Source organism: Acanthochromis polyacanthus, chromosome 16 (assembly GCF_021347895.1).
Source record: "Acanthochromis polyacanthus isolate Apoly-LR-REF ecotype Palm Island chromosome 16, KAUST_Apoly_ChrSc, whole genome shotgun sequence".
Classification (NCBI taxonomy): Eukaryota; Metazoa; Chordata; class Actinopteri; family Pomacentridae; genus Acanthochromis; species Acanthochromis polyacanthus.
This window is the reverse complement of record NC_067128.1, coordinates 14744746-14760769: the sequence shown is the minus strand read 5'-3', so window position 1 is coordinate 14760769 and position 16024 is coordinate 14744746. Positions and strand designations below refer to the sequence as shown.

The 16024-nt window shown below is 38.5% G+C and overlaps 1 protein-coding gene across 4 annotated transcripts in view; it reads right to left on the bottom strand.

Moving 5' to 3' along the window:
• cfap61 (cilia and flagella associated protein 61) overlaps positions 1-16024 on the bottom strand; it is a 104202-nt gene that overhangs the window by 80517 nt on the left and 7661 nt on the right. For all 4 annotated transcript variants that reach the window (XR_007947480.1, XM_051960659.1, XM_051960660.1 and 1 more), the window contains 7 exons: positions 15229-15268; positions 14232-14374; positions 13521-13647; positions 11794-11871; positions 9868-10074; positions 7410-7538; positions 1107-1234 (listed from right to left, as the gene is read on the bottom strand). Coding sequence is in view for 3 of the 4 variants with exons in the window: in XM_051960659.1 (XP_051816619.1) it covers positions 1107-1234; positions 7410-7538; positions 9868-10074; positions 11794-11871; positions 13521-13647; positions 14232-14374; positions 15229-15268 (852 nt within the window). In the remaining variant the exon portion in view is untranslated. The remainder of the gene's footprint in view (positions 1-1106; positions 1235-7409; positions 7539-9867; positions 10075-11793; positions 11872-13520; positions 13648-14231; positions 14375-15228; positions 15269-16024) is intronic.

Genomic DNA, 16024 nt, shown 5'->3' with positions numbered 1-16024 from the left:
GACTTACACTAATACTAATCATGGCCACTGCGTAGTGGGGGTAGTTGTACAGTGGAGGTGAGCTGGTGTACTCAAGCTGCAGTGAGTGGGGAGGGGTGAGAAGAGACACTGGGACTATTCAGATTCATGCAGTGTAGAAGAGACAATGGTGTAGAGTTATATCTGATTCATGTAAAGGCAGGAAGGGATTATTTTCATTTAAAAAAAACTTCCACATATGCTTAATGTGTGACATGCACATTCATTTTTAGGGTTAGATCAACAATTGTCGAGGAACTCGTGGAAAGATGACAAGTAAGGTGACAGTAAGATTTTTTTTCAAACTCAATCATTTCCTTAAACATCTGAGTGCAGTGTTTCATATATAACATTACTTAAAAAGGAGGAAATAGAACATTTATTGGGGACTACTTTCAGAGGCGGATTAATCCACATTTGCTGCTCTAGTCTAGTGAGTATTTGGGGCAGCAGGAGGGTGCATGTGGGACTGAGTCAAAATAAACTGCTGTGTGTTTGTTCAAGGCATGAAGGCACATGTGACCCAGTGCAACAGTGGGGCTTAATGGTGTGTTTTTAATAGTTTCTGGACAACAATGGGGCTGCATGGTTTAGATGAATGAGTTGTCTCATTAATACTTTTTATTCGTATACATTAGTTGTTGGCTTTGCTTTAAATAGGATTTGTTGGCAATTAGAAAATGAAAAACATCACTAGATTCATTCTTCTGTATAATTACCACAAACCAACGAAAGCATAGGAAATCTCGGGACTGGCTGGTTTCATTTTGACAAAAAAAAGTGAGATTCAGTGCAAACAATGAGGCTGTGTAGTCTGCCGTGCGCACGCTTCTTGATAGGAACTTGGAGATGATAAGTTGAATACACAATGCACAGATGGTGGGAGGTTTGTGCGAGGGGCTTAATAGTGGCTTCAACAAATTTTTGCCTCAGGGCCCCGATCAGATAATCCGACCATGGTGACAGAAGAAAACATTGTTTGTCACCACTGATACAAATTCATAAAAGGTCAGTACTGTAAACACACGATCTGCTGCACATCCAGGAAAAAAGATTAAACTGAGATGTTTGTTCAGAAACAGACTCACCAGAAGCAAAGCACCTCAAGGACAGATAAACCTGTGTCTGACGCCCCCACCACCACAATCCTGGCGTTAATGGCGACCTTTGGCTCCATGGTTAACTTTCTGCTGATGAGGCTGAGAGCAAATGGCGCCTGAGAGAAACACAGAGAGATGAAAGTCTGTCAGATTCACTGGTTTTAGTTCCATCTGGAGGGAATTTCTCACTCCTAAAACGACTGATGGCATTTTTTTGAAAATTAAACAACCCAGCAAATTCATGAACCCATTATTTTTAACCTACTAAAAGCTTCACATAATCATGTGTCCAATTTTCCCCATTTAAAATTCACAGGATGAGGCAGGAACCACGTTTAGTCTCCCTGTTGAACAGATAGTGCAAGCTCTCAGCCATTATCATTCATAGTCTGTAACATTCAAACAATGCATCTTCCAAATTGTACGTCTCCAAAATCTGTGCTGAGAGAAACTTGAAATGAATGGAATGAATACAATCAACCATTCTTTTCGTCAAATTCGGATTTTCCAAAACACCTGTAGAAGCTCAAGGAGATTGAGTCCAAGGATGAGACACTTCACAACAGAATTCAGCCAACAGAAGGGAACTTTACTGACATGTATTAAGACGAGCCACTTATCTCAAGTGACTGAGGCAAGGGTTCTGCATTGTTACACTTTATAGCTCAACAAATGTGGCATTTCCATAACCCCCATTTCTATTTTTGAAGAAATTTGAATGCCTTAATTATATAGAGAGAAGAGATGAAATGAGGAGAGAGCGAAGATCTCTGGCTGAATGCAAATCAAGGGTAGTGTGGTTTATTGTTGGTATTTTGACCCCTAAAAAGCAACGCACACCCAAAACAGTGTTTTCAACCCCAGATGAACTACAGTTTGCGATTTCAGGTAATTATTTCTTTTTTCTTTACTTCTGATTGGTCAATACAGATGTTTAAAAGTTTGAAATCTGCACTTTTGACTTACTACTTCAGTGTTTGTTTCAAACCACAGGTTTAAAAAAAAAAAAAAGAAACTTGTAGGCCTCACACACTTCCTGAAGAATCTTAATACTCCAGACAGATTTCACAGTTTATGATCTTTAACAGCTATTGTGTAAGTGTGATTTAAGGGTGACATGTGGTCCTGAACATTTGCAAAGTGATTTTTCCTTAGCGTGCCTCAATTTCAGTACAAAGGCAGGGTTTTTACTTTTTTCATATAGCCAATTTTCCATTTATTTTATTTACAGATAAAAAAAATATCTCAGTCAAAGCTCTTATATTTCTGGTGCTGAAGCCACATATAGGGATTCAAAAGCCTCTTTCTTTTACTGGAGAAACTGAACCATGATCTAAACCATTAACTGGACAAAATTTTGAGATTTTGGAAACATTTGCATTATTTTATTCTGAGAATTTGCTGATTTCTTTAACTTTTTTTTTTTTTTTTTTTTTTAGTTCTGAACAAATCTATATATTTTCCTGTTGTGTCTCTTTGTTACATGCAAATATGTGCTTTTGCAACCTGTAAAAAAAAAAATCAATAAGAGTAAATATGGTAGTAATGGGTCACTGAGGATACTAGAAACTGGAAGAGGCCTCTTCCAAAATGTATGTATGGGAATGAAGTGAGCCAATAACGGCTATTGAATGGTAACAGCAGAAATGCAGTGTTTGGTTTTGTCTCTGGTAAACAGTTAAAAAAACCTGTTTCTAACCATACTGCTGGAATAGATTTTCCTTCTCAGGAAGGTACATAACTGAGTGAAATGAATGATCTAAGTAGCAGCTGAAAAAAGCTGGCTGAATTCTCCAAATGCTAAGAAAAGGAATTTCAGTAATTAAAAATTTCCATAAAAAAAATCAACCTCATAAATTACACCATGCTTGCTCTCAGGTCTATAGTTCTGCTTGAAGGTTGCAATTATAAAATGCATGTAGGTAAAAAAAAAAAAAAAACTACAAAAAAACTTGCTTTTAAATGTAAAAAGCCAGCCTATCATCATGTGGATGTGGGCACACAGAGTATGGGGTGTACGATGGACGATGGCTGTTTTTATGGCTGATGGTTGCTCTTATCCCCTTTAATGTAGGATACACCGGAACATCCTTTACCAAAGAATAGGCAATAATGCCAATTCACAATTCCTTGTGGCAACATTCAAAGTAATGTACCATCCACAGCGGCGCCATGTCACTAACATCCACTGTCATATGATTACATAGTCCAGTGTGACTGCAGTTGGATTCTGATATGGCTTCATGATTTCTCCTTTATGTCCTTCCTTTAGGTCAAGGAAAATTTTTCCAGAAAAGAAACAAGATGTAATTATTTTGGCTACTCAGTCGCTGTCTTGGTGCGACTCGGTGGAGTCAGCAATGTGCTTTGTTGCCTTTACATTGTCTTTAAATATTCAACTTTTAAACAATTTTTTTTATCCCTTTTAACCACTGCAACCTGATTACAATCTATCAATTGTCCTTCAACAGGTTTTTCTCCATATTCTGATTTTCTAAAAGACCACAGAAAGACGCTTACATATTTTACTACAGAATCCAGCTGACTGAAAAGGATTTCAATCTCTACATTTATATTATGCAAGAGCACTTATCTCAAATACAACGACCCCATTTTTGTTCCTCTTGAAACTTTGTTCAACATTAAATTTGCACACCGGGATCTTCAGGATTTCTAATGCTGTTGTTAGACAGACAAAGGAATTTATGCTCTGTACAAATACTTTCCAATACCAGATAGAATTTATAATATCTGACATTTTGTAAAATCACTAAATAAGATTTTCAATGAACTGACAGGTCACATAATGTTCAGCCAGAATGAGTCTTGATCTTGCCCTCATTTCATTCATTCTTTGTCTACCTTAAAATGTATTTCTTTTTCAAAACTGCAGTGTAGAAATGGACTTTCTAACAGACAAGTTGTAAAACATATTCTTTTTTTTTTTTAACTGGAAGACAATATGGGAACCTTTTTTGGTACAGTTGTCAATTTGGGCAGTTGTGTTGATCTTTGAACAAAGGGCTCCGTTTGTATTTGGTCATTTTATACATTTATTTGTTTTGGATTGGCATAATTCCATCTCGTTGTCTGTTGCAGCTTGTGTACTAATTAGGCATTTACTTTACATCCATAAGCTCTAAAATAAATAAATACATTTGGGAAAAGAGGGCAATGAGTGCAGTTTCGACTTTGAAACGCAGAGATCAACCGTGTGACCTGACAGTTAAGGAACACTTTACTACAATAATTACAAAAGCATCCCACAGGAATTAGTGGAACACAACGTTCTAATTTTCCCCAATTCCTCCAATCGTCTCTGGTCCTCTCTCTGTGATCTGAGGCAGCTAATGTCTCCTTCATTTTCTATAATTAGGCAGATTGGCCCCACAATGCACCTTGTTGGATGAAAACAGCAACGAGCAAAAAAGGGGGAAACCCAAGGGTGGAATTAACCTTTGTGTGATATTCAAATAATTTCCATGAGGGCCTGTGTGCCCGACATCTGTCACTTGCGCAGAGATGTTCTGGCTCAGGGTTTGACGATGGAAGGAAAATAAAGGAGGCTAGCGATGGGCTATTAAAGATGATATACGTACATTTTATAGTCCGTCTTTACATTTAGACACTATAAATAAGCAGCAAAAGTTATATTGTCTGGATGTAAGTAGCCTTACTACGGTTGACAATGAAGATATTTGATGAGAGGGGCTCTGGAAGAATAAATCCTGTTCATTTACTGGATGTGAAACTCTCCTGGTTGACATATTTAGCACTAAACTCTGAGTTAGAATTTTGTTTTGGAAAAATACGAAAGGCTCAAATCTGTGGGAAAATGTATGAAGATAATTTAACTACTCTTCAAACTCTCAAAAAGTGCTTTTGATCACAGAAATGTGAACTGATGCTGCAGATTATTGTTAATATTCAGCAGTTCACTTTCAAAATCATCTTTTGTTCCTGTATACATAAATAAAACACTATGAAATGGGAGTGTTAAAGCTTGACTGGTAACAGCAGCCAGGGAGGAGAAAACCCTCTACATATTAAGCTGCTTTTATCGAAACAATGTTTCTAAAATGGATCAGATAAACAATGATTTTCAAGCTGATGTGACATGCAGGCGCTGCATTGTGACATTAACTGAAATTGAGTATTAGTTTATATGTAAAAACCCTTCATTTTTTATTGCACACAAGCAAAATTAAATGCCTACATGCATCTGTCTGAATACTGCAGGAATTAACCAGATGAGGTAATCAGATGAACAAAGCTCCTGTCTCATCTGCATGTGAGGTGGAGCAGGTGCAGCAGCTCTTATCACACTGGAGGTGCCTCACCTTTCTTGCGCACAATGACCACGGCGCTGCGTAATACAATCCTGTATTGACAGAGAGGGAACAGGTGCTTTAAATTTGATTAATCATCCCCAGGCCGGCATCAGGACGAGGCTGAGACAAAGCTCGGAGGCGAAGCCCTTATCTGCACGGTAGCATGGAAATCATTATTGGCGTGTTACCGAGGCGAAGGGTGGGAGGGTGGGTTTGATGGAGTGAAATGAACATATGAGCCTGCGCTGTGACACCGCTGGTCCAAAGAGCACTGCTAGACATGTGGTAAATATTTAAAGTACGGGATCATTAAAATGAATCACAGCCACATTCATATCAGCCTGGATTGGAGACTAAACACCAGAACAGGATTTATGGTAGAATTTAAACACAAGAGGGGAAAAAAACACACAGAGTTTACTAATTATTACTTGTGTCTCATTCACTCTCTTACCTAACATGCTGTCAAAGTGGCCCGATGTAAAGGTGGAATTAGAAATACTCAGGTAGCCCTGAAAGAAGGTGACATACTGACGTACTAAAAACACTCACATACTCAGGGCTGAAGTAAAAACATTTGTCTTTATGGCTCAAAATCAACTAGTTCTGGCCAAAGTTTTTAAAGCTGTTCCAACACTTCAAATTTCACCTGTTATTCCTACATTAATTATTTTGAGCATTTTAGGTTTAAAATGTTTCTAGCACAAATGTAACTAATAAAACGTTTTTTTTTTTTTTAAATTGTAGTTTTCACAGATAACAGATTCAAGCAGGTCAATTGACAGCATGTACTTCTAAATAATGAGTTAACCAACAAGAAAATATCTTTCTGTAAATCTCTAGGTGTGGAGTAATGAATGCATTTCAAACAAAACGGGTCAGCTGAACAGTTTTATACACATACAGTGCTGTGCAAACGCTTTAGCCATTTTGGATGTTTTGACTCTTATCCATCACACAATGCCATCGAATGAATTCTGCCGCAGGAGAATGAACCCAAGAGTCCAGCCGAAGTCAGACAAAACTGTCTTCGTCTACGACGGGGCTGAGTGATTTGGGGAAAATAGATAATTGTAATGTTTCTGATGCATATTGCAATTTTATTTGTAATTTGATGCCGATGCAATCACACCTTAGTAAATATTTACTGTGTAACAGATTTACAACGTGACTTATGATTTGGTGAAACCTCTGACATTATGCAAAATGAATCTATTAAATAACGGGACTGGACTCAGGTGAGTGAATCCACAGAATGCATGCCTGAACTACACAGCATGCATTGGTCAATAGGAAAGCATAACCAACTTGAGAAAGTTTCAGTTTGCTCAAAAATAAATACATGTATTTACAGCATTGTTTATTTGCCTACATTGCAGCATTTTTTTATTTAAAATCCATCATTTCTTCAACCCTAAACTATGACAGCTAGTCTCAGCATCATAAGGCCAGTCTGGAGCACACAAAGAGACAGAAGATGGATTTGATTCAGGTTTGTCTTTCTGCTGCATAAATTAAGTTACTGTATGATGTTAACTAATAAATAAAAAACTATTCATGCTGTTACTTGAATTCTCCATCTTCGCCTTATGCTTTTTTCCCATAACTATTTGTTACTTCAGTTTACTGTTTAATTTTGATGTTTAATGTCTGTATATTAGTGGTTGTGAAACAAGTTGTTCAAAGACTTCCTGAAATGCTGTTTTTTTTGTTGTACAATGCACTAAATAAACTTTTAGCATTCATTCATTCCATCATACTGTGCTTTCTATCATCACTCAGTAGTGGCGTTTCCCCTCCATACCTTCGTGTGGCCACAGTGTCCCTGCATTGTGTTCCCTTTTGAAACAGCACCGTCTAGTGGGCACATGCACACCCTGCTGTGCTCCCTCAGCAGCCTTCAGCTCATCTACATTCCCTGGCAGGCTGCTTCCTGTCAACCAGCTGCTGCTGTGCCCACCTGGTACTCTGTGAGCTGCCTGGACGGGGCGTTCATGCCAAGCTCCTCCAGCGGGTAGATGATCTGGCGTCGTGGGCGGACTGGGACGGCACAGTTGAGGACAACATCCAGATGGTGGACACAGGAATTCTGAGTGCAGAAGAAGAGGGCAGAGAACAGTGTCGAAAGCTCAGAGAGGGAAAAAAAAAAATCCCCACGGAGGTTAAACAGCATCAGTTTGGGGGCTCAGGGGGCAACTGGAAGGCTGCACAGTGATAATGAGCTCAGGTGAAGAGGTTAGATGATGCAAGGTCTCTGCCACCAATACAGGCTGATTATGACTGGAAAGCATCACCCAGTGCTTCATCCACAGAGTTAATTCTCTGGTTATCTTCTGCCATTATTCTATTTGCACATCATCATCTCCCAATCTGGTGCTTGTTTGTGGAAGGTAATTAGCAGAGGAAGTGGAGGCCTCTACATGTTGAGGAAATGTCTTATTATGGTGTGGAGAGGTGGAGCTGGCAGCGCTACCGACACCTGCTGCCCCGACCCCTGGGACAGCAGCCTGCTGAGGGCCGCACTCTGCAAAAAATGACCTGCTGAGAGCTGCAACACTTCAACACGAACCATCCCGTTTCTCGGATCAGGCTGTAGAACACACTTTCATCTGCAATACATGACATATTGATTTGCTCTCTGCACAAAGAAAATTCTGGAGCATCACAGGAAAATCTTGAAAAATATAAAATAAAATTTAAAGTTTTCTTTTTTAAACCTAGTTCTAATTGGCTTAAAGACAATATTCTATAGGAATGAAATAGGACAAGTTGAGACATGTTTGACCTTTACATTAAACAGAGATAAAAGTCATAAATCCGAGTTAGTCTTAAAGTTTTTAATTTGTCTATTCTGGAGTAATGTGCTGCCCTATTTTGCATAATCTCCTCATAAATAATTACATTTTTAAGTAACCCAGATAGCAAACAAAAATAAGATAGCACTAATGATCAAGGTTTAGCTGCCCCTTTTTACTATAATTTGCGATCATGCACGTGTCCACAGCAGCCTACAATCTGACAAGACCATCATTCAGGCCTTCAAACCACAAGCATTTCATTTTTTAGATTACAGAAACTCAAGAATAGATTCAGAAATACTCCTGAAATTTATAACAAGTTTTCTAGCAGGTTTCTTTTTTTTTGCTCACCTTTGGTCTGTGATTTTTATTGATCAAATATTTAAGACAGACAAAATGTCTGACAGCATGAGTTGTGATAAGCTGTAACAAACCAGTTAGAAAAGCTCAAGCAGAAGAATACAGGGTGGGCCATACGGTTCCTTACACAGGAAAATGTATAATGTATATTTTTTTATCTTTCAGATACCCTAGAAGATGTGTTTGCCGCTGTCCTTAGGGGCACTTGAAGGCCGTGATGTATCAGGTGAAGACACGAGACATAAATCATCTCAAGGAACGTATCACCAATGTCATTACAATCAGAACGTCAACTGTGCTAATGCAAGTTCATCAGCAGTGGAAAACACGCATTAATATTTTTTTTTCGAAACAATGGCAATCATATAGAGCACATTACATAAATAAAAACGGTTGTCCAACATAAAATTTGTATTTTTCCTATGTATGGAAACTTATGGCCTTCCCTGTAGACACCGCTGTAATAAAGTCAGGGTTGAAAAATGAATGCTCTTTAATATGTCAGTGAACTTACTAGTATTTTACTTTGAAAGGCATAAATACCATTGTGCAATCTCTGCATCTCTGCATCTCTGGCAACTAAATATCAATTTCCCTGAATGAAATGGTATTCTTGTGGAGTCTATTTTGTGTGATTTGCGTCTGTTTCAGGACAAAAACTCCTAAAAGTAAAAGCGCCACAGTGAAGTCAATGGGGCAGAGAGTTCTAAATCCTGTGTTATGTCCGCCCACGGTGCTCAGCACACCTCAGGAATAATCACATAGACACAGCGCTGCAGTCTGTAACCAGCTGCTATATCCTGTAAAAATTGCAAAGTCACAGCCGGCCTTTTAGAAACACCCAGAGGAGCCCAAGTGGACTTCTGTGTTTCACATGAGGGGCAATGCAACTATCTACACAGCAGACTGACTCGTATTGCAGTAGCATGAATAAAACTTTCACAACCTGATTAATCAAATATGTCATGCAGAAACCATGAATTGACCTTTAAAAAAAATCCATGTGACAGACAGGAAGTTGAATTTCCATGATTCCTCAGTCTGTGTAGGCGAGAGGTACACAAACGCCAACATGGAGCCATAAATCCACCTACAGAGAACTCATCACGATCAACTTTGACTTAGAGGATATTTTTTGCAGTGTGTGAATTGGGGCTCATTACACTAATGACAACATGTATCTGACTGTGCATGCACACGGGCTGGAAGGGGCCCGGTGATGAGGGGCCAGTGAGGGCCTGAAGGTCCCTGCGCACTCACCTCGTGGCTGTGGCAGGGGGGATAGAGTCGGTGGTACAAGCAGGATTTGTGAGCCAGCCGGAGGACCTCCTTAAACAAGTGCTTGGTGAAGTGCTGGAAGATGGGTTTGAGGACGAAGTGGCGCATCTGAGCGTGCTCCTCGTGGCGGTGATGGCTGAAATAGATGAAGTTCTCGATGTTGTAGTGGCCACGAATGAACTCGATATCCTGACAAAGACAGATTCAAATCAGTACTCTGTGACAGAGAAACATTTCCCCGATAAATATTTGTATTTGATGTTCAGTGTATCTCTATATTTATTTTCTTTTACTTAAAAGAGTTCACTCATCGTTGCCCTCTTTAAATAAAATGAAAATTAAAAGCTGTTGCTCACTGAGGCACAAAATAAACAGCATACTTACGGGCTCAATTATTCATAAATCTGGCAATGAATGACGACAAAAATAAAATTCACCACATGACCTTTCTTTATTTAAAAGTACAGAGCAAATACATTTAATTTCAGCCCTTCAATTAATATTGTATTTTTTTATTTATCCATCTTTGCCTGTCCTGTTCCAACAGTTTTACAAAAGATCAGTCTGAATTTACTAAACGAGTAGTGTGTAGAGAATGATGTAGTGTTTTCTTTTTGTGGTGAAAATGTATTTTTAACCTGAAATTTTTGTTACACTGGCCCTGAGAGCTCACTGCACTGCAACTTAATAAGATAAACACAGACAAATCGGGGGGAAAAAATGTGGGAAATTGCTGTAAACACACTCTAAATAGCAACGACTTTCCATTTTCATATCTGTGCTATTTGCGGCTCATTTCTATAATTGCTTGCTTTCTGTATTTGCAGCAATTTGTTCTAAATCCTGCCTCTGTTTTGTCAAACTGGTGTTTTTTCACTCGTGCTTTTGTGTGTGTTTGCACGTGTGTTCTCAAGTTGTGTTGAGCTATCGGGGCCACCTCATTTTTTTTAATTACTCCAGCATTTTGAATTTGAATTAATGACAGACACAATGCTGTTCCAATACAGAGCTGATGTGAGTTCATAGTTATTGCTAATTTTTTCCTGTTTCTATTGCTTCTACATACACAGTACGACTAAAATATAAAGCTTTCACTCTCAGAAAACACAATACAGATATGGACACAAACTAATTGTCAAAAAAAAAAAAAAAAAAAACATTAATTGTGTTGCATACACTGAAAACTTTCCAAAGGTGACAGCCCTTTTTGGAGAAAGCTGATTGTCCAAATTTAGATCTACAAGGTGTTATTTTACAGTCTTGTCTTTGGAAATATGTGGAAAGAGGCTTTGGAGGATCTGATGTCTAAAATGAGGAAAAAATGTAAGCAAACGTCTTAAAAGTAAGTAGAGTGTCTTTTCAGAGTGTGACAGTGATTTCAGAGCCGATTGTGTTGGGATGTAAAGTTCTATTTGTTCATTGCCATGCCTCAGCCTGTACTGTCAAACAATACTAAAATGAGAGAAAATCATAAAGCGCTTAAATACGTGGGCTGCCTGAATGGATGCAGTTTTAGCATTGCAGCTTTAGAAAGCCAGAATAGACAGATTTAAAAAGAAAACGCAGGAACCAAAACTGGTACAGCAAAGGCCGAGATATAATTTGGATCCTGTATTCCCCTTAATGCGACTCAGTGCTATCTTTGACTGTCTTTTATTAGAACTGTTTTTAAGGCTTCCTGCTCACTAAATTTACAGTTAAGTGTAAAAGTTTTGCATTGGTGATCTTTGAAAAAGAAGTTTGTGAAAATGACAGTTTAATGGATAAAATTGAACACGTGGGGGAAAAAAAGAAAAAAGCATTTCAGTTGCACAGTGAAGACATTTTGTGGTGTTGTTACCCTTTATTGACTCTCAGAGACAGATGCAGAATTTCAGGCTGATCTTAAGTCTAATAAACTGCACTCACCTGCTCGTCTCTGATGATGACTATCCCAACGACCTCACCGTCCGCCTCTGAGACGAAGGCCTGCAGCGGCACTGCATTCTGAGAAACAAGAGAACAGAAGAAAATATGGAAATTTACATGTGTGGACTGAACTAAACATGAGCTGAACTCATTTTTTTCTTGCACTAGCTGAGTCCAGTGCCATGAATACACATGAAGTGGCTGCATTCTCATTTGAGAAGTAATTATCAGTTCTGGAGCTGCAGCAGTGACAGCTGGGGTGTCAGTCAGAGAGGAAAATCCGTTCAACTGAATTCTCACCAATCTGTTCCCTGGCATACGTGCGATATTCCTCGTTATTCCAAGACAATCATCGTAGCGGCTCCAGTCACACTTGATGGTCCAAAATAATCATCATCTCATTTTTAAAGTTAAAGGGAGCAAAAAGCAATGCAACCGTAACAGTTTACATATTAATTGTTTAAAAACTTTTTTTATGGGTTAATTTTTGGCTGAAGAAAATATCTAATGTTGTACACAGCTACTGCATTTATAATGCTATATTCTGACTTTATTACTATTTTATCAAAAAAAGAAAAATTGCAAACCAGTAAACCTTAAAAAGTAAATATATTTGTATGTTCAAAAAAATATCAGAATGAAATCAGGATGAACTATGGCACGGGTTTTGGGGAACGCAATGAAGCTACGCATTCTTGAACTCCTCACCAATAATGGGCTGATAGTTACAATTTTCATAAAATGTGCTACTTTTGCTGCGATGCAGTCACCTCTCTCTATCTATAGTTTTCATTCTTGAACAATATCAACAATTATCTGATTGGTTATAGGTCACAATAAAAGTCTATCAGCACTGGAAGATACATGTTGAAAAGCTCTTTTTTAATTAAATATGCAGAAAACATGAGAAAACAAAAGCATTTTATTGCAAATGTTTATCAGTCTCCTTGATTCCTTACAACTGGTATCAATGTCAGTTGTGAAAAACCAGTTGATCAATCGACTCGTATCAGAAAATGTTTAATCCTTCACCGTCTCTTACAGCTTTAGCATCTTTTAAGGAGAACATTGACAAATTGGTAAATGCTTTTTTTTTTTGAGAATCATACAGAGGTGGTGGATAATTTGAAACCCTGTATAATGCCTTAATCTCCACAAAAACACAGCATACAGCCCGCGAGGGAATGACTTCCAGAAAGTAATGTAATGAAGTCAGGAGGAATGATCCGTTATGCCTCACACATGATTACATTTCAAATGTGATGCAGTTAATCATTGATCTGCCAGAGAAAGCTTTTCTTTCACAACAATCAAAGAAAAAAGTGCAGAGAGTGCCTCTGAGTGTTGTAAATAAAATGTCAGAAAAATAAAATTGACTTATTTGCAGTCTAATAAGTCCATCATTCATCATCCAGGTACTTTGAACTCTGACCTCTGTATAACTGGCATCAACTGAGAAAAACGCAGTGTTACACATTTCGCCAGAAAACAATCTTATAACTGTTACTGTTGTTTTCTTTAGGAAAGCTTTCTTCTGAAGTGAAGGCAGAGTGCTTCTTAATTTGGAAAAAGTCTTAATTTATCCAATATTCAAGGAAATAAGTCTCAGTTGAGAGATATAGTTACATTTTGATGTGTAGGACTATTTGCTGGATCTAAACCACAGCTGAGGTGTGGGTTTGTGAAGTCAGCTCCAGGTGTGTTAGCATCATTGTATGTTTACTGACTGTATCACAGTGGCTCTCATAGAAGCGGTCCAGGTCCTGCAGCAGAAACTCGCTCAGATTCAGATCCTTCACCAGACTAGAGACAGCAGGTCGGTCTGCAGGCACAGCCGGCCTCACCTCCACACTCCTGCAAGAACAACAACATTAAATCCACAAACTTTTAACATGTATGAATGACTTTTTACCATAAAAAATGATGCAGCAGCTTATACTCCCTATTTTATGCTATTATTAAACACGGGGATGTGTGGACCCCTTGTGGACACTGTCTGTACAGCAGAAGTCCATTAATGATTTTTCAAATAATTAAATGCAAACATAGTTGTTTGCCAATTGAAATAAGAAGTATAAATAGTTTTTTTTAAATTAAAATGATCATTCTTAGATTGGGAATTTCATTTCTCTAACAAGACAACAAACCGGATACTGTGTTGTCTATGGGATGCATCATTGTAAAACAGACTACTCTCAAATATCTCCTGCCTCTGTTTTATATTGTCCAGTTACTGAAGTGAACCTTTCTTTCATCTTGAAAGAAAAACGTCCTCTTAACACTTTCACCGCTGTACAGCACAAATAAAGAACTGCAACACCAGCGGTCTTGCTTGCTTTGAAGACAGATTCAGCAGGCGAAATGATTTGAACCTGGTTTTGTACGTTTCATGTAAGACCACTATCAACACTGAGACTTTATTATCTTTGCAATCATACAAAGCCCAAAGTCCAGCACGGTGACAGATGTAGAGTTCACGGGACAGTAAGTTGGTGGGACCCGACGGCACCCTGACAAAGTTCTGTAACAAGGGGAACACAGGGGCCCCAGAGGGAACTGTGATGATGCAGAAGTTCAGGTCCTGAAAGACACAAGGACAACATAAACTAACAATTACACCACGTGAAGCAGATCTACTGAAAATGAATCTTACAAAAGGCATACAAAAACCTCAGGTATGTTTGACATTTAACTTCCCTTCTATTTGATTCTATCTTTAATGAGAAAGTCTGTCTCAGTGTCTTCTGTCTCTTCATGTAACTCAGACTGACTTCACAATGTTGAGATCCTGCAGCGTGCAGACCATCTGTTGCGGGATTCCTTTTGAGGCCGAACATAGTTTGTTTTTATGATTCTGACTGAGTATTTGGGTTTGCTGAATTTTGGGAGTGATCAGATGCTTCCCTGACAGTATTGTGTGGCAGATAAGAATCTACATATAGATTCTGTAGATTCCTACATACCAACATATTGTAATCTCCATGGAGCATTTACTGACAAGGGACCCTTGTTGCTTCTCATACCTTCTCTCTCTTTGGCCCTGGCACTGGTCACTCTACACTATCAGCTAACAAATGAAGGTAAAAAAAAATAACAGCAAATTAACAACAAAAAAAATCTAAACACTTTTGTTGTCTAAACTTTTGCACAGTACTGTCAAGTGTCTCAGCATGTAACACAAATCCCTGGGCTCTTTAAAAACAGCATTGTCATACCATAAACTGTCTCCATACTGTCTTGTCTGTTTAATTACTAGAAAATTCCTCACGTGTCAAGAAATCTACAATTAAATACTGAAACCGCTTTCTTGTCCTAACCTAATTCTGGGACATTTCTATTATTCCAGGGACACACGAGTTTTTCCTTTATGTACATTTCTCATTCACTTATTAACAGTCATGACATCAGCCAGTGCTTAAACCGTAAAATACTCACAGGGAAAAGCTTGAATATATGTGGAATAAAGTCCACCGATCTGGAAGAGAAGAAGATGAAATGAAAGTTAGGTAAAAATACGTGTCTGTGCCAAGTTGGTGATCATTGTGGTGGAACAACTGGCCCACCAATCTGGCCGCAGCCTCCAGCCCAACTTCTCGCCTTCAAGTCTCTGTCACTTTAAGCGCAGCTCTCATTAATAACGTGCTCACTCTCGGCAGGAAGCGACTCGGCTCCATATTCAGTAACAGCTGGGAGGTAAGGCGGTGGCGAGAGGAGCGCAGCAGGAGCCAACTAACAGTCACTCTCCCTGCTTTAACTCAGCATATGACTGATGTAGCTTTGGACGGCTGCCACCACTGCTGCCGAGTTACCGCCTCAAAAATGTACAAAATCGGGAAAGATATGTGAACTTCAAATGAAACACTTCTGAATAAGTGTCATTTTTAAACAGTGATATCTGTGAATTACAGAACATAAATTCTAAAAAAGCATTCTGTGTTCTGTCACTTTTTCAAAAAAAAATTGCCTTATTTAATCGACAGGTACCTGCAAATAATATCATATTTCATTTTTTTGTTTCAGCATTTAAACTACACTAAACAAGCTTTTCTGTTCTAGCCTACAAATCACATTTCATGCCAAAAATGTGTACTTAACCTTTAATTATAAATTATTTGCAATTAAAAGCATTGCTGTCAACAGGCAGCAACCAGGACTTTCTGAATTCTCGTCCTGGTCTGTGTCGTAATTTATGTGGTTTGTACAGAGGACATCTTTAAAAATGGCTGTAAAT